The sequence below is a fragment of the Oryza brachyantha genome, chromosome 10, assembly GCF_000231095.2.
Source record: "Oryza brachyantha chromosome 10, ObraRS2, whole genome shotgun sequence".
NCBI lineage: Eukaryota > Viridiplantae > Streptophyta > Magnoliopsida > Poales > Poaceae > Oryza > Oryza brachyantha.
In genome coordinates, this window is record NC_023172.2 from 10683161 (window position 1) to 10707462 (window position 24302).

The 24302-nt window shown below is 36.4% G+C and overlaps 1 protein-coding gene across 1 annotated transcript; it reads left to right on the forward strand.

Moving 5' to 3' along the window:
* The first annotated feature begins 11798 nt into the window (after nt 1-11798).
* Nucleotides 11799-20111, forward strand: LOC102702975. The gene is made up of 14 exons (XM_040528004.1): nt 11799-11952; nt 12449-12507; nt 13192-13300; nt 13673-13782; nt 14213-14281; nt 14662-15351; nt 15577-16094; nt 16191-16255; nt 16926-17005; nt 17911-18015; nt 18773-18912; nt 19001-19129; nt 19369-19521; nt 19649-20111. The coding sequence occupies exons 1-14, from the start codon at nt 11799-11801 to the stop codon at nt 19788-19790; spliced, it is 2523 nt and encodes an 840-aa protein (XP_040383938.1). The 3' UTR covers nt 19791-20111.
* Nucleotides 20112-24302: the final 4191 nt, after the last annotated feature.

Consider the following 24302-nt stretch of genomic DNA (forward strand, 5'->3'; position numbering starts at 1 on the left):
TCCGTTTTTTTTTTTTTTTTTGTGCCCTCCTCCTCCGTAGTATTGTTTTTTCTTCGCGTCGCGTGGGCGTGGCGAGATTTTCTCTCCTGGACGCTGCCGCCGCGGGGGGATGGGGGTAACGTTTTATAGTGGTGCGGAACGTGGGGCCCGGCGCTCAGTGAGCCTGTTAACGGGTTCACATGTTTGCTTCCGCGTGAGGGGTTAGCCTGTTAACCACCTTCCTGGGGGAAAAAAAAACAGGTACTCGAGTCCACGTGAGGAGCTAAGGACAGTAGGTACAGTAACAGTGTATCACCTTTGTGAAATGTATAGTGTGATAACTTATTTGGATTTAGCTGAGTGGAACCCGAAGCTCCGTAGGTTTCTTATGGTTTCGGTTAAAATTATTATAAGTCAAACAACTTATTAACAATAAAAAAACTATTTATAGATAAAATGTTTATATACGTCTTCTTACTTATTTAAAAGCAAATATTAGAAAATAAATTAGAATGAAAAAACTTATTCAAATTTAAAATTTTCAATTAAATGTTGGCTTATAAATGAGTGAAAAAATAGGGTTGTTCTTCCTCTAAATTGTCAAATCCATTCTAACTTAATGCTTAGTCGATTTTACTCAACAGATTTTGCATGTGCTTCTTGATTTATTATCTCTTATTAATTACATCCGTTTTATTCCTCAAAATCTAGTCTATTCACTCATTTAACTTGTTTTAACGAACAACCTTGCCCTAATTTTTGGGATTAATTCAATTTGCTTTCTAATTGATTAGTTGTAATTATAATTAAAATGATGGTTTTTAAACCATGGTAGCCATTCATGATGATACTCGTTGGCATCTATGTTAGTAATTTTCTCCCTAAATAGTGTGGTTTGACATATAGCAAAGGGCACAAGGATCACAGCAATACGGAATAGCATTGTTATAGGTATACCCCTTCCGGTCCCGGTCGTTTTAAACGTTAGCCTAAGAAAATACTAGCTACAAATATATATAGTGTGAAATGTATTGCATGAGAAAGGTGAATACTGGATTGGAGGCAAATAGTGGGTTAATTCGCACATAGGACTATGGGTGTAGTTTAGGGTTTGAGAAGGAATCATAGTTTTTTTTTTGTTACTGCGGGTGAATCTCATCTCAGGTTTTGTGCATATTAGCACAAACATAAAAAAATATTAGGTATATATATGAATTTAAATATATGATGATGCTGATTTTGTTCGGTCCTTGGGGTGTAACTTTGACCATTGTTTTTTATAGAATATCTAACAAAACTACACTATTTTATAGCTATACCTAGCAAGTAGGAGTAGGGAACTAGATGATGCTGATTTTGTTCGGTCCTTGATGTGTAACTTTGAGTATTGTTTCTTCTATAGAATATCGAACAAAACTACACTATCATATAGCTATACCTAAGCAAATAGCCAGTAGGAGTATGGTATTACTTCGTATTCGAATGTCTGAACCTATATAATTTGTTGTCTCATGTGTATCATCGTGCTTTTAAATTCATATACGTCCACCAATTTGTAAAACATTGACAATTTATAAAGAAGAACATGCTTTTATGCTTATTTATGTTTTCAAATTACTCCTCCGATTTTTTTAATTGACACTGTTAACTTTTAGATTTATATTTGACTCTTCGTCTTATTCAAAAAATTTGTCCAAATATACAAAATTATAAACCATACTTAAAGTTACTTTAGTAATGAATCAAATCTTAACAAAATAGTTAATAATTATATAATTTTTTAATAAGACAAAGGTTCAAATGTGTAGATCAAAAAGCAACGACGTTAATTAAAAAAAGGGAGGGAGTAATATTTTACGAGTCATTGATAGTCAAAGTTCTGAAATTTTGACATAATAAAGTCAACCGACTTATATATTAAGGGGTGATTCTTTGACTTTTTTCAGAGAAAAGGCTAAAAAGTATATTTGCAAAAAAATAATAATTTGTGAATAAAACTTTTATATAAGTGTTTTTCATAATCTAAAAGCTATCACTTAAAACTAAACTAAGATAAAAAAAACCTAAAATCAATATCAAATTTAAGGTTAAAAAATTAAATTTTGGATTATAAGTATAAGAACAAGCTAAAAGATGAGGTGGTTGTTCTCAAAATAATGTATACTACTGTAGGCAGGATCTAATAATACAATGATCTAATTAAGACCAAATTAACCATCACTTTTGAAGTACTCTAGTTAACAATGACATGAGAAAAAAAAGCTAGCACTCTCTCCGCCCCTTATGCAATGTTGCAGGCTTGCAGCTAGCCAGCTATCTGCTGCTCACATGTAGTGGTTACAAAGATCATATCATTCCACTTGTCAGGTTGGTTCTGATGGTAGTAGACGGTACTTATCACTAGCCTTTTTTAAACAGTAGCCTATTTAAAAAGACTATATCAAAAAATATATAAAAGAGTACAAGGTCGAAGGAATATATAGAGTCATGTACTTATTAACCTATAGTCCTCGACATGTATATGATAAAATTAAAATATAGATGATAAAATTAAGATATAGATGATTGTTTCGCTAAATAATTCATCAGAACAATTAGGATCTAGCTCACATTTCTTGTAACATGAGGTTAATTAGTTGTTACCTCCATTGTTTCTTTTGGGTGGGGCATGAGGTTTCAGTAGGGTTTTGACTCTGAATTTGTTGCTGAGGTTATTTGATCCATTCAAATCTGAAAAGGAAACAAAAGATTTTTTCAATATGACCAGTTCTGTTTATCGGACGTGCAACATTGCAAAGGCTTAAATTGTATCTCCGGCACATGCGTGACTTCTATTGGAATTATATTATATACATTCAGATGATTTAATTTGGCCCCTTCAAAAACACTCAAAAAAAAAATCAAGAAGGCTTGCCTCTTGCTGCTGCATGCCAACGGCAAACAGTGAACAGTGTGGTGTTTTACACTTGTGCTGGCGTACGTCTGCGCACGTTGCACTGCTATTCAGTATTCTGTTCCTTGCTCGTTGGTTTTAATTTCTATTTAATGTATTCAAACAAGAAAAATTCCAAGCCCCTTTATAGCTGCTCTTAAGCAGGAATCCATGAATCCAAGCTATTCTTAACACTCTTTGGGAGGAGAAAATTCAAGCAACTCCTCCCGGGGAAAGAAATTCAAGCAGCTCGTCTTCTTCTTCTTGAAGATGTTTCTTTTCTTTCTTTCTTTTTTTTTTTGGAAAATTCTGAAGAAATGCAAGGAAATGTTGCTAGTGGACTTGATTGTGCCAAGAGTTGGATGATGGGCCGGGATGTCTCCAGTTGGGCTGTTGGGCTCTTGTGGTCTGGCCCCTCCCAATCTTTTTTTTTTGAAATCTTTGAAGAAGTTTTCCTTTACTGGTAAACAGTTCGAAAAGGTTGGCTACCTGTCCGGCCTCTGCCTTCGTTTGTTTTCTCTCTCCTATCTCTCAAACACTATTCAGACCTATTGTTTGGCCAACAGTTTATAAGTGTAAGTAAAGTTTTAAATCTCAAAACTTAATTTTAGAGTTGATTTAGACTTTTTATCACAGGTTATTTGTATTTATCGCTATCTTTTTAATAATAAGAATAAGCGAAATAAGGAGGCTAAATAACAATTGTCAGAACACGGGACACATGATGGAGAATGCATTGCATTAGCAATATACAACAAATTATACGAAATTCCAGTGTTGTCAACGACAAGCATCAACATATAATTTATTCCTTTCTTCTCCATAGAAAGAAAATCTTCCTTTCAAATAATCAATATGTTTTTTTGGAATAAACATGTATATCATTTAGTAACATTAGTTTTAGATAAATTCCATGTTTTCTCGTCGACAAGCGACCAGTTCTATAAATTAACATCGATGAACTTGATTTCTACGATATCGATCCTATATTATAATCTATTTATTCCTTTTTGCCACCAACTTAGCAACCTATATTTTTGTTTCTGCTTATACTTATAAGTTAAATTTTAAAATTTCAACCATAAAATTAAAGTTTATTTTGGAGTTTTTTTCATCGAAATTTATTTTCAGCCTTAGAATACGTATATAAAATTTTTATTCATAAATTATTTTTCGTTTATAAATATATCATATATCGTTCCCTATATTTCCATCCATATGCCTTCATTAAATCTTCTAAAATGGTTATTTTACCGCTAGAATCTACCAGCACTGTGTTAGAGCTTCCAATCTTTTGCTCTGATTGTAAATAATACAGTATTTACACCGACTATCTACCAAATTTGGGCATGCAAAATTATTTGCAGACTTTTCATATGAAAATATGCAAATGTTTTTTTTTTGCCATTTAGTTAGTTGTGAAAGTCTTAAGGGTACTTTGAACACTTATACTATGCAAATTCTACTGATAATTTTATATGCACAAATCTACAGATATTCATCCCCATATTTTCACTTTTATAGTCCAAAATTTGAATTTTCAATCTTAAATTTGGAGTTGATTTGGGGTTTTTTCACCAAAGTTTATTTTCTAGTTTGGTTTTTAGATCGCTAATAATACATATATAAAAGTTTTATTTATAAATTATTTTTTATTTGTAAATATATTGTTTGACTTTTTTTAATAAAAAACTAAACAATCACCCCCGTAATGGTGTACTTGCTATTTTTTCTATCTATACTAATATAAAAAGAAGGAGTTGTAATTTTTTTATAGCCACACCAACAAGTGTACACATGATTTACTCCATCTATTTTTTATCATTAGATGTATATATCCAATGACCCAGAATAATCCAAAGTATCTCTCTCGCAATCCTACATGGGACATACCCTAACCATGCCTCAGCGACGTCGCCGTCTAGCAAAATCGCCCCACGCCCTCTCGGACGCTGTCGCGAAAGTGCTCCCTCAAGCACAGCCTATCGCCCACGCCATCCCCACCGGTGAGTACCGCCATCGCCGCACCATCCCCGCCACCGCCGTCTCCTCGCCATCCTCGGCGCGACGTCGCCGCTGAGTCCTTGCCGCCACCATCAGCTTGCCATCCCCGATATGGCCTGGCCATACCCACTAACGGCGAGCCACCGCCGCCATCCCCGCCGTGACATCGCTGCGGAATCCCCGCCACCGTCTTCAGCTTGCCTCCAGGATTTGTTGAGGTACACTACTAATCCTGTTCAACTACCAACAAAATTGCCATCTGCTTGCTTCTTTGAAAATTAGTGCATTGACTTTCTGTATTCTAGGTTACTATAACTATAGATGTTGTGCATTCTTTTGTACTGGTTGGTGTCATACGGATGTATATTCCTTTGTATAGTATGTGATCTGTTAATTACCATGTCCAATTTGTTTGTGTTGCAATGATTACTTTCAACACCATCTATGTGATTGCAATACATGTGGGTATTTAAATAAATTAATTGGTTGCTCATGAACCAATCTTCGTAATATCGTTCTAACCAGCTTTGCAAAGGAGAGGTTAGCTTTCATGAAAAACAGCTCTAACCAGAATAATAGATTTGTGGTTCTTATCATTGTGATCAAGCAAATAATCACTGTATGCATACCCATCATATATATTGTTGGTTTACAGTGGTATAGAGTTGCTTTAATATGCAAAAAAATTTTCAGGTTTACTGAATTTGGAGGAACCATCCGTCAAAGACCAGTTGAAGGGTGGTTCTTTTATCAACTACTACATGGTATGACAGATAAAGGTTCACTTGTGTTTAGCTTCCCAAAGGGTGACACTCATTCTGGTTGTTTAATTGATTTTCAACTTTAAAAGTATCATGGAAGAACAAGTGGTTTTCATGATTTTGCATTAAAGCATGTTCTTTTATTATTATTAATGGATCAAATGACCCTATCATTGATTCTTCGAGGGCAGGAATGTTACAAAGCTTATATGAACGATAACCTTATTGGATCGAAAGTTTGGTTAGCATGACACATTTTCTATTTTGCTTACGTGCATACAATTTACTAGCATTTATATAACAATGGGTGGAATGAATTCTATTTTTTTAAAAAAGAGCTTTTTTTTGTTTTAGGATATCATATGTTTTAAAGCATGCATGTATATTAGTACAGTGGGCCAATTTCATTACCGGAGTACATATACACTGTATTTTTTTCCCATTATCTACCCTGTATATCTTTTTGTTGGTTTTGGTCAAGTCAAAACTGTAGGTTTTCTTTTATTAAAGAAAAGTACCAGTAGCCCGGAGGAATTGAATTTTGACGAATCAAGGATGAGGATCGAAATGGAGATATCACGTTGACACTTGGGAATGGCTTTGTTCGCAGACAACTAAAAAACGGGGCAACCTTTTTGCCGCATGGAGGAGGAAAATCTAGGGTAAATAGAGAGGCTTGACCACAGTTTTTTTTTTTTATAGAAGTGTGATAGGGTTTTGGATCACAACAGGGCACTTGTTCTGCTTCTTCGTACAAAATCAACGTGGACTGCTCACCTCTAGGGAGTGAGGGAGAGCCTAGCTGAGCCATGACATCTTTTTGTTTGTGTTGAGAACTGAATCCTCCTCAGACATAAAATTAAAAGGACATGGTCTGACTTAGGGCATAATCAATACATTGTAGTGCCACAGTTAAAAATTATTAGGTAACGTAACTATTCATAACGAGTTACCTGTGATGCAATAATCTCAAAATAGATAGGCCAATCTTCGGAGGTGTTAATAGGGGCAGGTGCGTGAGTGTTCATAGAGATGAGTGTACGAGCATTATAAGTGAAATTTGCACGATGTTTCACAAAAATAATATTATATTCACACTGGATCTTACCTGGGACAAGCACACTACCAAAGTACTTTCCTCATCTCTTTCTCTTTCTCTCCTCCCAACCAAACTGGATCCTCCTCCATCTTCTCCAACATGTTTGTGCTCACACTGGCACTGCCCAAGACCATCACCATTGACAGCCTCTTTGCTGCCCCAAGCTCTACAGGCGCAACTCGAGAGGTTGATGGCGATGGTTCGAGAGCTTCACCTCAATAGCAGCCCTGCCCTCACCATCAATGGCGAGCTCGACATAGATGAATGGCGGCTCGGGCTAATGAGCTAGGGTTGGTGGTCTAAAGGGTGAGCTTGGTGCTGATGTAAATCCAATTGTGGGGCGGATAGAACTATTAGATCAGATCAGACTTCTTATCAACGGTGGTGGTTGGCATCTTACTCAGCAGCTAACACTACGTGATGATCGGTCCCTCTTGTTTATTGCTAAGCAAGGCGCTCTCCTATTCTTCCTTCCCCTCATCTTTGTGTGGTTGGATCCATAGACCACACATTTTCTTAAAATTTCTTCCTCAAGCACATGTGGTTCTAAAGGTGCCTTTGCCACCCCTAGAAACCACTAATCCTCGCCAACATTGTATTCGAGCCTAGTTGAAGCTCAAAACCATGACCTAGGATCATGGCGTTGGGTATGACCTCATGGTCATGGACATCATGAGTAAGTCATGAAAAATATTATGTAAAAGGTCAAATTTTAATTCATTATTATGTAGCCAATAGATTTTTTTTTAAAAATAAACTAAGTGGTGATAGGCGCTAACACTCCTCAGCTTTTATGAAAATGTGGTAGAGAAATCATATGTTAGCTATCTTCTACCAACTCTCAACTTTATATAAAAAAATCATAATATTTGATCTAGGGTCTCATATGCCAATAACAAATATATACATTAGTGAATTGTATATAAATGTTAATAATGAGTTAGCAATAAGTTTCTTTAATTAAAATTCTATTGCAAAGATAATTTGCTAGTATTTTAAAGGGTTAATTAGATCCATGCCATTATAAATTTGCTAGTTTTGAAATATACCATTACTATTCGACTAATTGTAAGGATGCCATTATAATTTCAGAACTATTCAAATTATGCCACTCCATACCCTTTCAGTGTATTTTTTTTTAAAAAAATAGACCATATTGCCCCTCTATTGCTCACCGCGCTCTTGGATGTGTAAAAGGCAATTTGGTCCAAAAATGACATATCTGCAATAGTTCTATAATTATAATGACATCCTTACAATTAGTTGAATAGTAACGGCATATTTTAAAACTAACAAATTTATAATGGCATGAATCTAATTAATCCTATTTTAAAATATAAGTACAGAATAGGTGGCGTCCTATCCAAAGACTCGGCGTGGAACAGGGACTCCAATGAGAGTTTAACGCCAAAAGTAAAAAGGATATGGTTGCATTTTAAGGAGAAATCTTTAATCTTACCCCAGTGCCCACTACTTAAAGAAGACCTATTATGGTTCCCAGCTTTATTTGTTTGTGGCTGTGACTAATAGTTGATATTATCAAAGTAGTTAAATTAATCACAGAGGGGTAGCGTGGTGCACTTGCTTTAGTAGAGTATGTGTCTATTATTTATTCTGCTAAGAACAGACCATAGTGGATCTATCTTAGGATTTATGGGTAGACCACAAACAAAGTACGGACGGTCGTCTTTGTTTAGCAGACTGTTGCTACTTTGTTTAAGGCAATTAGGCAAGGCCGTGAACACGAGCAGAGCAGTGTAACTATTCATCCGCTCTACCACTTTCATGCCAAAATAAATTTACTTTTCAGTTTGTAGATAAAATATTTGACTCTTTCTCTTATTTAAAATTTTTTTATGATTATTATGTTTATGGTTATTACATGATAAAACATGAATATAACTAATTCTTTTTAATTTTTAAATAAGTCGGGTGTTCAAACGCTCGCCACACAAAACTCATAAATTCTCTTTTTTTTGGGTTTGAATTTTTGACCTTACACTTAGCGTTTGACTATTTGTTTTACTTACAAACTAATGTAAATATTATATATATATATATATATATATATATATATATATATATATATATATATATATATATATATATATATGAAGCCTCTATCCTACTACCAGGTGTAGCTACTCTCTTCACGTCTAAGGTGCAGAAACATCTCTATACATATTTCTTCTCTCTTCCAACAGAAAGTACAAACTCTATACATATCATTCACATGAGATTTAATAGTGTCCATATTTTCTGTTGGGTGGGAGCAGAAACAGTTATGAAAATATTTTTCATCATGGACGTGCATGGAGTAGCTACACCTGGTAGTAGGATTTAATTTTCCTATATATATATATATATATATATATATATATATATATATATATATATATATATATATATATATATATATATATATATATATATATATATATATATATACACACACACACACACACACCTACCACATAAGTTGGTATCACATACAAAAACAGGTGGCTCCGGAGGTTAGACAGTGACTGACGGGTGATCCGCATTCTTAGGCAGCCATGGAACTAGAGCAAAACTTACTTTTCCTATAGTTGCATATATAGTTCTATAACCAAAATATACTAAATAAATAGGTATATGTCGACTATAAATATTACTTCTTCAAATGATGATAATATAAAAAGTGCATAATTTTCAACATGCACGAAGACTGAAGAAATTCGCAGGATGCAACCATTCTGTTTGTTTAATTAATATGTGGAATTGCAATTTGATGGCTGTTGGAATAAATGTACATGTGTATTTGCTAAGAAATAAACAAAGGAAAGGAACACTATAAGCATTTACAGGAAAATGAGTCATGGTCACCTAGTAAATTCAGAAAATATGGTTTGTTTAAACTCTTGCCTTTTTGATTTGAACATGGGTTAGCGATTAGTGAAATACTGTAATTTGTAATAATTAATCGATTAGTAAAATCCGGGGGTGGTCACGGGCCCACCCGGACCACCCCTGGCTACGCCACTATGTATATAGAAAGCCTCTATCCTACTACCAGTTGTAGCTACTCCCTTCACGTCTAAGGTGTAGAAACACCTCCATACATATTTCTGCTCTCTTTCAATAGAAAGTACAAACTATATACATATAGTTGTATCATTCATATGAGATTTAACAGTGTCTATACTTTCTGTTGGGTGGGAGCAGAAACAATTATAAAAGTGTTTCTACATCTTAGACATGAAGGAAGTAGCTACACCTGATAGTAGGATCTAATTTTAATATTATATATATATATACACACACACATACACGCTGGCACATCACAGAAACGCTACGCGCTACGTAGCAACGTAGTGCGTCACACAACGATCAACCAACCAACCTCCACGTCAGCCCACCCCTTCCACCGCCACCACCCCAACAAAAGCTAGTGAAGTTAAAAAATAACTGATAGATACGAGTGTTGAGTTAAAAAATAACTTATATATGCGTGGGATGTTTACTACGATACACTGTGGAGTTAAAATTTAATTGATGACAACAAAAAAAAGAATGTGTATTTAATGGTTGAGAAGTTAAAAATTAACTTTCATCACACATTCAACCCCACTACCAGTGTGGTAGTTAAAAATTAACTTATATGCCTAGCATGTGTTGTGTTGTTCGATAAGTTAAATTTTAACTGCATAGTATAACATCGTGGTGCGTGATGTGCATGCTTGTTTGTGGGCGTGTCAGTTAAAAAATAATTAATATGTGTGCAACGTGTTCTTAAGTTAAAAATTAACTCGTGTTTACTGGCGTGTATTTGTGCTTCAGTAAGTTAAAATTTGACCGAAAGGAGTCAAAACTTAACTCACTTTATTCGGAGACACCCGCAAGTAATTTAAAAAGTTAAAATTTAACTACAATGTGTAAAGGTGGGGTGACTGCTCTTTTGGTGGTAGGGTGGGGTCTGGTCTAGTTGTGGTGTGTCACGCGCTGTTTATTATGTAGCACTCAAACCGCTGTATAATAGTTATATATATATATATGTATGTATTGCTTAAAGTATTTTTAGAAATATAAAATCACACTAAAATAAATAATTTTTTTAAAAAGTTGAATAACATGGATGATCCATCGTTATACATTTAATTTAAATATGGAGGAGTATATCTTTTGAGCCTAAAACCCATTAATTATTGCTGAACAATACTTGATTCTTTAACGAGGGGACGTGAAATATATTGCTGATTTGATAACTCGATTAAAATGGATCCATACATTCTTTCCAGAAAGGGATCAATAAGACCCAATATGTACATCCAGAACGATGTGCGCACCTAAAATGGATCCATACAGTCCCATATATGTTCATTTCGTCCTTAAACCAGCTACAAAAATACATAGCCAAACCACTGTTTCTGACCATCGCCCTTCCATTCAATGGAAAGAACAACACGGAGCAGTTTTCTTCCTCAATTTTTCTTTGCTAGTAGATTCGATTGGTCAACTAATCACCTCCTAACCACCTCCTACCCCGAAAACTAATTGCTACTTAGATTTGATTCGCCAACAAATCATATCTCTAACCATCCGGGCCCACACCCGCACCTGTCCCCACCTGTCATCGTCTCCGCCAACCGTCTCACGGGGATAGCGTGACTGCGGGTGCGTGACCATGACAAACGCATCAAGAAAACATCCGTCTCTCTCTAGAACCCATTTTTTTAAAAGATAAAAAAATTAAAAAAATATTTATACGACGATAGGATTACTAGTCAACCGTATTTCCTTCGTACGGTACACGTCACTTTCGTCTTCCCCGTCCCACGCTCGCTTTCCGTTTTTTTTTCCTCCTCTCGTCGTCTTTTTCGTCGCGATAAAAGCGGAAAAAGATTGCGAGAAAAAAAAGGAGAGCAAAAACGAAAGCGGAAGAGATTAGTAGCAGCACGACGTCGTCGGCTACCCATCTCTGGAGCAGTCGCGGCGGCGGGAGGGAGGGTTTAGGGTTTAGAGCGGCGGGAGTGGAGTGGAGTCCATGGCTGGTGCGGCGGCGGCGGCGGTGGGGCTGGGAGTGGTGGTGTGGTGGGCGGCGGCGGTGGCGGTGGGGTGCGGCGCGCAGCCGGTGGTGGTGGGCAGCTACGGGCAACCCAGGCTGTGGCTGAAGCCCTACGACTGGAGCTACCTGCGCGGTGAGGAGCCCTGGAATCCGCTCCGGTTGCCGGTGGGGGGGGGGGGGGGCTTGAGTAGTTGGGGTTCGCTTTGGTTTAAGCTCTCGCGCTTCTCTGCTCTGATCGCCGCCGCTAAATTTTGTTCGCCTTTTGACGCTTTTATGTTGAGGTTTGAGTGTTTTCTGGTATTCTGGTATAGCGTAGCTGTGATTGAGAGGTTTTTGTCTTCGTATTTGTGAAATCAGGGGATTTCTAGAAGTGCGATTTTTTGTGTAGAATTAGCTGCTGCTAGTGCTCTACTTTTCTTAGCTAAGTTAATTAAGCTCGCTAGATGCTTACTGACCTAGCTGAAGAAGATTGGTGCATCAATGCTCGGCTGTGAGTTTTGGCATGTAACATGTTCACCTTTAAGGCTGCAGCGAAACGACTGATTTTGTCGCAACTCGCATCCGTGTGGGAGTTTTATTTTTCTTCCTATTTTGGATCTGCCTCCTAACTTTGCTTTCGTTGCTCGCAGTTGAATTGCCGGCGTCGTTTTCGTCTGTCACTATGGATTTCGCAACTGACATAGACATTGTAAGTGGAAGATGCTGGCATATTCTGATAACTACATATTCTTATTTATATAAAGAAAACATTCTCTTAGTACATTCGTTGGCTAAGATATGCTGGTATTCTCGTAGTCAGCTAGCAGTGTGAGTTTCTGAGTTGACCTGGTACATTGTCAGCTCTCCTTGATTGGTGTGAATATGCTGATTATTTTGAACCTAACTTGGGGTATTATGGACGACAATCCAGAAGGACTAAGGCATGATGTTTTTCCGCATTTTGAGCTCCTTCAAGGATTCAAGTACATTGTGTCTTCCTTCTGTTTTGAGTGAGAAAAAAAAATGGAAATCCCTCACCCCCGTTTTTTTTTTTAAAAATCCTTTCTTTGCATGTCAGGGGAACAGTAAGCTATGCTATAAAGACAGGGGACAAGGATAGGGAATATGATCTTCACCTAAAATTGGTCAAACAGCTTGTTTATCTGGCCTTTTTTTTTTTCAATCGAAAAATTGTGTAGTGGGGATAAAAGAAATATGAAATGCTGATGGGTGAGTAGTTATGCATAATAGTGAGCTGCTGTATTCTGTATTCTGGATTTTTTGACGGGTGTAGAACAGCTTTTCGGTGCTGCATAATCCATTTGGTTTAGATCTGATTGTTTTGCACAATTAGCTTAAATAAATTTGTGCAATAATTCTTTGGAAAATGTAGCAGAGGGAGCACTTGAAGGATCTTCCAAGAAGAGAGCTTGCTATCATTTGCTTGATGAACTCCAACCCTCCTATTCCTGATATATCTGATTCTTTTCTGGACAGTTTATGTAAGTACCAAATGCATTGTCTTATGTGATGATTGAGACCTTTGAGGTCTTAAATAAATTTGTATTTAATCCCCACGTTTAGTTGCATGATGAACTTGTTAAAGGTGCAACTAATATGATTTGTGATTAGTGTTTTTCAGTTGGGTATAGGATGTACTATATTGTTCTTAACCAATAATAGAAATGAGAAGGCATGATTTGGAGTTCATTAGCTCCATTAAAAAATGTCATCTGTGGGCATTTCCTAGTGACTTATCTTATTGGATCCCATGACATTTTCCTAGTGACTTCTCTTCTTATTGGATCCCAATTTTCAATGTTTAGATGTCTTTCTGATTAAACTAATTTTGACAGGAAGGTTCTTTGTTGCAGTATCGAACTTTCTCGTTGTTGGGACTTTTGGCAGTACAAATAATCAGTCAAATCTGGCGCAATGCATACCATTCCAGAAAAACACATCAATTGTGTTAAGAAATGACCAGGTTAACAATCCTGATGCTGTAATTTTTAAACCAATGTATTTTTCGTGCCTTTTTACAATAACAAGGGTCCCTATAATAACAGAACTGACAATGATGCAGAATTGCAGATCAGTGGTTATCTTGATTGAGTTACAAATAGCTATATGATCACATGTAAACTAATAGTGACATTTGTATCCCTATAATTGAAAGTCAAGTTCCTCCCCTGTATAAACCTGCTAGTTCTGTTTATTGAATTCAATCATGCTACTTCCGTGACCTTAGTGCTGGAATTTTCTCAAGGCAATTTAGTGATTCTACCATACTGTCCTGTTTACTTGTGCTATCTATTGACCTTATCTGATCATTAAATGCAAGAAACGTACCCTGATGTACTGGTTCCATCGTCAGTTATATCAACTTATGGTCTGTCAACCATTGCTCTGTGCAGATATCTCCAGGAATATGGTACATTGGTTACTTTAATGGCCTTGGACCTGCTCGCACACAATCAAAGATGGTATGCTTCATTCGACTAGGAAATATGTATAGGACACTTGATCTACTGTAGTACTCTCTCTGGTCAAAAATATTTGTTGTTTTAGGACAAGATTTGGTCAAACTTCTAAAATTCTGACAAACAATTTTGTGTTAAAACAAATCTATAAAATCTAATAAGTTTATGATATTATGATAGTACTTTTCGAGGAGAATCTATGTATATCATTTGTCTTGTATTTAACTAAGCATTTAAGAAATTATCGATGGTTGACATTTTAAAAGTGTGACCAAATCTTGTCCGAAGTGACAAATATTTTGGACCGGAGGGAGCATCAACTTTTATTTTTCGACATGAATGCATCAAACAAAGTTTGAATTCTTTTTAATATACTTTTGCAGATTAGCCGAGGCAAGGCACGTTCTGTGAGCACTAGTATCACCGTAGAAGGATGTCCAACTTCAGCACTATGGGGACCATACTGTAATGAAACAATGGAAATGATTAGTTGTTCTCAGTCTTCAAGACATAACAACTCAAGAAATCTTATAGATTTGAATATTGGCAAGAGGAAACGTCTTAATACCAGAGAACATAAAAGGCGTATTAATTTTCTGTCGCAATGGAACCATTTAGAAGAAAAGGGAGTTGGCTCCAATAGTTCAACCTTTGCAAGAATGGACAACTCAATCACTTGTGCCATTTCAAATGGCTCATTATGCTTAAGGCAAGGTGATATGAAGTTCTACTTCTTGGACATAGTTAATCTAGCATTGCAATTTGAAATTACAGCTATGAATTTTGGATTAGCTCAAAGGCCATCCTTAATATGTTACTTGCGCTACAATGCCTTTCCTCGGAGAGATTTGCATGACTATTCAGGTGATATCAGCAGTGCTCCTTTGGTTCTAAAGTTGCCAAATATTGGACGATGGTATATTGCTGTTGAGACTGTCAATATAACACAGATGAATAGCACTGCATCAGCACCTTTACCGGATACAACATGCTTCTCATTAGAGTGGCAAGTAACTGGATGCCTGAATGGAAAAGCTGGAACCAACTGTTCATGGGAGGCGTATGCGCTCCAGGTAGGTTGATCAGTTGATGGAACCTATCTCTATTATTACTGATGATTTTAAACATCTCCCTGTTGAAACAGCACAACACCTTGCTACCCACAAATTGCCATTAAATCGATTTTGTAGCTCTTCCATCACAAGTTCTGTTGGTGCTATCTGCATGCTTTTGTTAGGTAAAACTTATAGTTTCTTCATAGCCATTTTTGTTAATTAATCACTGTTATTAAAATGCAGAGGGTTCCTAAGCGAAGTCCTTCTGTCCCTTTTGAGTCATATTATGTTCCTAATGATGGAAGGGCGTCCCTGGAGTATAGTCACTTCTCCCTGGAACAGTATTTAAGCAACTCTTCTTTTGAGCCATTTGCATGGACTTATTTCTTTTTGGATATTCCGCAAGGTTCAGCTGGTGCACTTATCCATGTCCAATTAAAATCAGATAAAGAACTGAATTATGAGCTGTACTCAAAATATGGTGGTTTACCATCAAATGAGAGTTGGGATTATTATGCAAGCAGGACAAGCAGCAGTAATGGCTCAGTGTATTTTTCATTACAGAATTCCACAAATTCAGATATGGATCTATCTATTTTCTATGCTAAGGAGGGAACTTGGTGCTTCGGTGTGAAGCATCCAAGTGATAAAGCAAATTCTGAGACGTACATGTCCATCTCTCTTCAGGGATGCCATAAAAACTGCAATCAGAAAGGTGCATGTCATTCCTCAATCGATGAAAGTGGGCTAACTTTCTACAGGTAATTCCACAAGACGACCCTTACAGTGTGATAATATTTAGTTAGTTTTGTTTTTTTCCTCTTTATTCTTTAACATTATTTTTCTTCATTTTCCAGCTTCTGCACATGTGATCGTGATCATGGTGGGTTTGATTGCAATGATGAATTAGTTTCACCTAATGGTAAAGTCTCTGGCATTTAGTTTCTAACATTAGTGAGCTAATGTGTACAGCAGTAGTACATTCCCTTTACAGATGATTAGCAAAGTACTTCAACTAGCTCCTGAATCCTGATTGCATCTAGTCAAATGTAGATGCCCTTTACTCTGCAATGTATAGGGCAATATATGGGTAGAATCTTTACAAATGTGTTTAATATATTTTTTAGGAGCAACAGACTTTAATATTTTTGTACACTGTGGCATTTTGTGGTAATTGATGATTACCGAGGCTGCTAGTTAGAGTATCATGTACGTGCAACTACATAGTAGTAAATAGTAAGCAATCCTAAGTATGTGCTTATTTGGAGTTTTATATTCCAAACTCAGTTTACTTAATACACATTTGTTGATTACAAATTACTGAAAAGTTGTTCAGTGCGATTACTTAGCTGCAGAGATTCTACTGAACATCCAGACCATTGTTGTTTGTAGGAAGTAATTTATTCCATAGATTTTAGGATGCCCCATACTAAACAAGGAGAGTTCTTGACAATGTTGTCAGAGTTCTTCCAAAAAAAAAGGTCGGAACTTCATTTCGAACTTTGCTTAATGTCAGTTAGACAGTTACAGCTTATTTTCCAGGGAGTGTTGTATCTACTTTATGCAATAAATATTGTTGTATCTATGCACAGGGCACATCTGGCAGTCTGTCTTTCTAATTGCATCAAATGGTGCAGCAACTTTACCTGCCTTTTGGGCTATCCGGCAAAAGGTATGTTCTTATGAATCTTATCCAGTGCAATGATTTCCTTAAATAACTTGTTTCAATCTTTCAGATACTATCCAGCCTTTTTCCCCCTTGAATAAATGCATCAAATTTCCTAAAATTGGCGTTGGATGCTCAGGAGGAACCCATGTCAGCTAGGATTCCCAGGCTTACGTACCTTTACAGCTCACTTGACCCACATGAACAATTTTAAAGTTGTCAGATACCTAATGGACTACATGGGATTTCATCTTACCATCTCATATTCTAAACAAGTTTTATGGCCTAACAGAATGAATTAAATTCTAAGTAATCTTCTATCCAACTTAGCTTATGAATAACATCTAAATTGTTCTAACAAATCTAATATACTAACACTAGTACTATGACCAGGCCAGCCCATAGCCTAAACTGATCTTAATCTCAAAGACTAACAAATGGATGGAATGTGCAGTATGAGCTTTTTCTGTATGCCTAGCATGCCAGCTGGCAGTAAGGGCCTGTTTGAAAGCGATGAAGATTTTGGATAGCTATTTAAGGCTATAAACAACTGAATTCACTAGTAAAAGTAAAATGTTGCTTTTGAAAGGTCAGATGAGGAACTTTTATATAGAAATGTTTTGCACGAAATGCATCCTTTAAGAGTTTGAAAAGCATGGCGACAAAAATCAATAATCCAACATAGATCTCAAACACAGCCTAAATCCTCTGCTACTATGATGCACATAGCGCAGTTGTATCACTATCTACAAGATAATACCATTCTTACAGCTGCTTGCTATATATATTGAATTTTTGATATTCAAATATGCCCCCATTTAAGAAGCTAAATTAATGCCTTTTTGGTTCTTTGATATAAATGGGTTAGATTTGTTCAATGTCATCTTGAACTTTTTCCTTTTGCCACCTAGGCATTTGCAGAATGGATTCTTTACACTTCAAGTGGAATTTCTAGTGCATTATACCATTCATGTGATGTGGGTACCTGGTGCATACTGTCTTTCCGTGTATTACAGGTGAGCTACTTAGAACATAATCGATTCTTTACTTATCTAGTGGAATTTCTAGTGCATATACCATTCACACCTGGTGCATATTATCTTGTTTGGAAGGGAGGAGAGAGGGTATAGTGCTAGATGGGATGGTATTAGTTAGCTCTTTAGTTGGATGTATTGGATCGTTCCTTCTGTTAGTTGGTTGTATTGGATTATAAGTCAATGTTTTTAGTTGCTTGGGATTGATCATGTCCACATATATTTTGTTTTGTTATGTAAATGTTTTTTTTTATGCTTATAGTTATTAACAAGTAAACATAGCCGCAATAATCATTAGTAATTATTGTAGTTGAACCCAACTTTATCATAACTAATTTCACTAACTTCTTGTGATAATAAGCTTTTACTCACAACCATTTTACAACCAACTCTTTGATCCCCATAATGTTGTATTGCAACTTTTGTTTTACATGCCAATTGATTATGTGAAATCCCACTTGCTCTTCGAACACAGACACACTCGTGTTTCACACCGCCATGTGTCACATATAGGATTTTTTATAGGCTCCAGGGCCTCTTGTAGCATGGGCAACTTTCCCACTGATGTCACTGGTCTGTACTCTGATTAAATGATGCACACCATTTCAATCCCAGGGTATCGCGTTTGCGACTATCTTCACCTGATCATTAGTGCATCCTTGCTTGCTCTTTTATTTATACCCTTAAGTGCTGCTGATAAATTGTGAAGCCTTGACCACTGGACTTTATCTGCATACAGTTTTTGGATTTCTGGCTTTCCTTTATGGCTGTTGTTGGTACGTTCATATATATGGCTACAATCGATGAAGCTTCAAAGCGAGCCATGCATACAGCTGTCTTTATTCTTACGGCTCTTTTAGCTGCAACAGGTGCTACCAGGTATGAAAATCGCTGGCTACCTTTGTTTCTTATCATGTACAACGTGAACACAGTACATACGAGTATAAAGTGTGAGTTACCATCTCAGATCTGCAAATATTGGTATTGTTGTTGCTATTGGTTCTCTTGGCCTGCTTATTGGATGGCTATTGGAGTTCTCTACAGCGAGAAGATTTGTGTGCTGGCCGTGGCGAATCAATCTTAATGTACCTCAAAGGTAAAGTGGCTGTACTATAGTCCTTTCTTTTTTTTTTTGGGGGGGGGGGGGGGGGCGGGGGCTACGGTGAAGTGATTCTGCTTACAGTGTGCTAAACACCATTGGCGACTTATCTATATTCTCTGTATATTCTGTTCAGAACAGTTTTTAATGCTTATGGCCTCTGTGCGTTATAGTAGATGTCTAGCGTTTTCTTTGGTAAGCTGACGCATTTCCTGTATTGCCGTTCTTCCCTCCAGCTGGCCAAACTTCAGGACTTTATTTTGGAGTACTCTGGAGTTGTTGAACAAGCGATTTCGTTGGTTATTTCTACTTCTGGGATTCATCACATTAGCTTTTGCGGCTACAAGCTGGAAGCTAGAATCAAATCGTACCTACTGGGTTTGGCACAGGTGTGTGGTTTCCTCATTAATCCAAACTTCCAAAAATAACCGCTTTTTCATGTCCACCGATGTAGTATATTCTAGCTATCACCCAAAACTGATTAAATATCGATGATTCCTTTTCCTTCTTGTGCAGCATGTGGCATATTACTATTTACACGTCTTCATTCTTCTTCCTGTGCTCCATGCGCGTCAATACCGTTAATCATAGTCCGGAGCCAAGCTACGAGTTAACGAGGCAAGATTCATTGCCGAGATCAGAGTCCAGAGAAACCTAACGAACCGAGACACGCCAAATATACATCAGTCTGTCCTTGCTTTACATTATGGACTGTTTTATGGCCAAAGGTCTTGTTACTGGACCTACCTTCGATGAAGAGTTGAATGCCAGAATCTTTTTGGCATTATGTTTCTGCCGGCCTCTTCGGGTAGGTAGGTATATGGCTTTCATGATTTTTGGTTGGGGGTGTAATTCCAGGAATCATTAAAGGATATAGATTTTGTAACTACGTACATGTACCAGTAGAGATCAGCTGCATCGAATGAGAACTGTAAATAGAGTGGGTGCAGAGAACGGAAATATATACAACTATTATTGACACGATCTTTGCCTGGATGGTAGGTACCGTTTCGAGTTTCGTATTGCATGGCAATGCAATTGTGAGGTGTGAGAGCTGGTAGAACAATGGGCGATAAGCCCTTCAGATACGATTTTTTTGATGACCTGGAGAAGAGGGGAAGAAACGAGCGGGTAGGCCTACCACTGGGATGGGTATTGGGGAGGGTATTAGATACTTACACCCAATTCCACCCATACATATTATTAAAGATATTATTTACACTCAAACTAAAGGCGTATTATCTAATAGGTACGGATAATTCAATGGGTAAGAGAATATATATGGATCTCATATGTAGAAATAGATCAAAAATTGTATAAAGTTGCTCGTTAACGTACTGAATGAGTATGGATGAAGTGGATAAAATAGAAGAAAAACTTGCATCTGGCCCCTGGATTGATGGTTGATATGGTGATCAGTCGATTTGATCTAGAAACACAATAGATTGATCGGCTTTGTTGGAAGAATATTAGTAAATAATATAATGGAATTCACCAAATACAACTTGTTAGTAATTAACCTTGACCTATTAAATGTCCAACTATTTTATTAGAATAATCTCATACTGAACCGAGACAGTATAAGATTATGACTAATAAGGATAGATCAAAAGATTAATAAACCTAAATTAATTAATAAAGTTTTATTAGCAGTCATCTGCTATAACCTATTACAAATATATATCTACTGTAGTAATCAACTGCTTAATTAAACATCATCTTGACTCAACCGAGATAAGAAAATATAAGATTATACTTAATCAAAACAAACAGATAATATTGGTAGTTATATATATATTTATCGATGATTCTCTTGTGAGCCTATGACGACTGTCTATGCAACAACAAGATAACTCATCGAACAAAACTCCAATAAACTACTATTTGAGCAAAAACTTAACCGAGGCAGTACAACACTAAAAATAACAAATAATAATTATTAAAATAAATTAAAATACTCAAAGTGATTGATTAGTGTAATTCAAGGAATAAATGTAACTTAAATCAAACTGATAAAATTGATAGCAATAATACAATCTTTGACTAAAGTATTGGACTGACTGAACTAATTAAGTCTTAATCTAACCTATAAAACAATTTATTAAGTACTATTTGATAAAAAATCCTATAGATTGGAAAATACTCAAAGTGATTGATTAGTGCAATTGAGGAGTAAATAACTTAAATCAAACTAATAAAGTTGATTGCAATAATGCAGGCTTTGACTAAAATATTGGACCGAAACAAGAACGTATTAATCAACCTACAAAATCATGCGTCAATGAACTAGAAAGATCAAAGATACAAACGTGAATTGAAACCAATATATAACCAACAATTGTACAAGATTGATGAAATTATTGGATTAAACCAGGAAAGTTTTGATCTGGCTGATACAACTACTATATATGTTGAGAACTTACCCAAGTGCTAGAAATCAAACTTAACCGATATAGCCCAGTCGAAAGCTTGTTCCGATGAAACTACAACTAAAGTGGCGATGTGCCAAAAGTGTATTGAGATCAATATGTTTCTATGAGACCCTAAACAAATATATTTATACCCTCGATAGAGCTAGAGTCCAACTCGGCTACAGGCAAACGATCAGAGTCCTATCTATAAAGAAAAGGAAACTGAAATTATCAGGAAACCTAGTCTGTATCCGATTTGGAAACCATCCATCTTCTTTGCAGTCACCTTTCCGTACATGAATCGATTTCCCATATTCTTGTCAAACCTGTTAGGAAACTATAAGACTCATCACATAATTTCCCTTGTAAACGCATCAGCTTCTGCTCCTTACCATATGTTTACAATGGTCAAAACACTAACTGCTAGCAAAAATTAACAGATATGAACAATAAGGATGTTATTGATATATTAATATTGAACAAAACATATGAGTGGTAAAAATGTATGGACTCGTACTAAACTTCCGATTCTAATAGCTAGAGTCATAAGATTCAGCTCGGAACTTCTCTTATGATCAAGTGGAAACTTAAATGGAGTGGAGTGATTTTAGTAAACAAAATAGTGGAGTGAAATCATATTGGGCTCTTCAAACTGCTGAAATGGACCTTGTTTATAATGCTTGGAGGCAGCTAGGCTACTTGTAGGCAGAAAGTGATGTCGGTGACTAGCGAGCTAAAGTAAAGGGGGCGACCCATGACACATAGTTTGGTCAACAACCGTAGGGACTGGTTGGCCATTCATGAAGTTGGTGGAGATGATTGGACAACCAAGATCAGCTCCTAATGGCAGTTGGAATGGAGACTGACAGTTGGGAGCGGTGATTATCATAGTTGCAAGTTGGTGGATCACTTGGATGGGGTAGCGATCCCTTAGTGAATTGATTGGCGCACTTGTTAGGTTAGCTTTTCTCTTGGACCAAATGAAGGAAGGAAATTAAACGGAAGGATAGTTGAGAACCAATGAGAAAGAAAGTCTCATGTTGCACCTTAGGAAACACAAGAAGGGCTGGCTTGACTGGGGGGGGGGGGGGCTGCCAGCGAGCCAGATCTAAGGGATTGGCTGACCTTACTCTCCCTGCCCCTGGATCCTGAAGATGGGGCAACTACTTTTTGGCCAATCGACCTAGGCACTTTCCCAACCAGTCCATATTCCTTCCAACTGTTTTTTCACTAATCCCTACATTAGTACTCACCAATGGCACAACCCCCCAAACTCAACCTAAAAACATGATGTCCAATCATCTATTCAATCACTTGAACAATTAGCTCTCTCTAATTACTTGTGGTTAACTATCAAAATCACTTTAGGGGCTTAGATGGTAATAAATAAAGTAGCAGTTTTGTAGAATTCTATATTGAGTGACATGTATATTCAATTTCTAAGTTGCTAGATCCTATTCTGCATTATAGTTTCTAATCTTTAGAGGCTTTGGTTGCATATGGCCATGGCATGATATTTCCATTGTGCTTAATGAGAACATTGGTTTTGATACATACAACAGACAACCACTTTCATTAGTCAAACTTTATATTAGGTATATAATCGAGAAATATATGATGTACAGTCTACATGTACCACTTAATATTCCTTTTACTACACACACACACACACACACACACACACACACATATATATATATATATATATATATATATATTCTTTCCTCTTTATATAAAAAAGGAGCTTATGCAATATGGAAGGGTATCATGCCATCTTTTACCTTCTGACATTTCTCAACACCTAAATCCTCAAATTCAATGGAGGGGGTAGTTGATATCTTTTGGATTGCACTGCAATTTAGAAAGCAAATATTCCCTTATAGTAGTTGACATCTCTTGGATTGCATTACAATGTAAGCTAGGAAACAAATCATTCCACATATTAATTGATATCTCTTGGGTTGCATTGCAATCTAGAAAACACATATTCTCTCATGGTAGTTGATATCTCATAGATTGTTTTGCGGTGCAACTTAGGAAGCAAATCATCCCATATACTTGTTGATATCTATTGGATTATTTTGCAGCGCATCACAGGAAGCAAATCATCCCATATAATAGTTTATATCTATTAGATTACATTACAACATAGGAAGCAAATCTTCCCTCAGAATAATTGAAATCTCTTGGATTGTTTTGCAGTGCAACCTAGGAAGCAAATCTTCTCTCATAATAATTGATATATGTTGTGCAACATAGTAAACAAATTGTCTCACATATAGGTGATATGTCTTGCATTGCAACCTAGGAAGCAAATCTTCTCTCATAATAATTGATATATGGTGGATTGCTTTATACTGCAACCTAGGAAGGAAACTCTCCCACATAATAGTTGATATGTCTTGGATTGCATTGTATTATAGGAAGCAAATCTCCCTACAATAATACCAAAAATTAATTAATACTATAAATGTCACATACCCACTATTAGAAGTTTTATGGGTTTGAATCTAGACATAGTACATGTCCAGATTTAGCCCCAGAAATTCGTTTCTAGGATGGAGAGACTGATGTATAAGAAACACAAGATTCAACAAGGAAATCCAACTTAAACCTCACATATCGACGATGTGAATTCAACGTATCCATGTTGAGAAATGATAATATATTAATCATGCATTGAGTTAATTTGAATACTAGGTACTACTAAATCTCATCTAAAAGGATATAAGTACAAAAAATACAATAACTCACAAAAC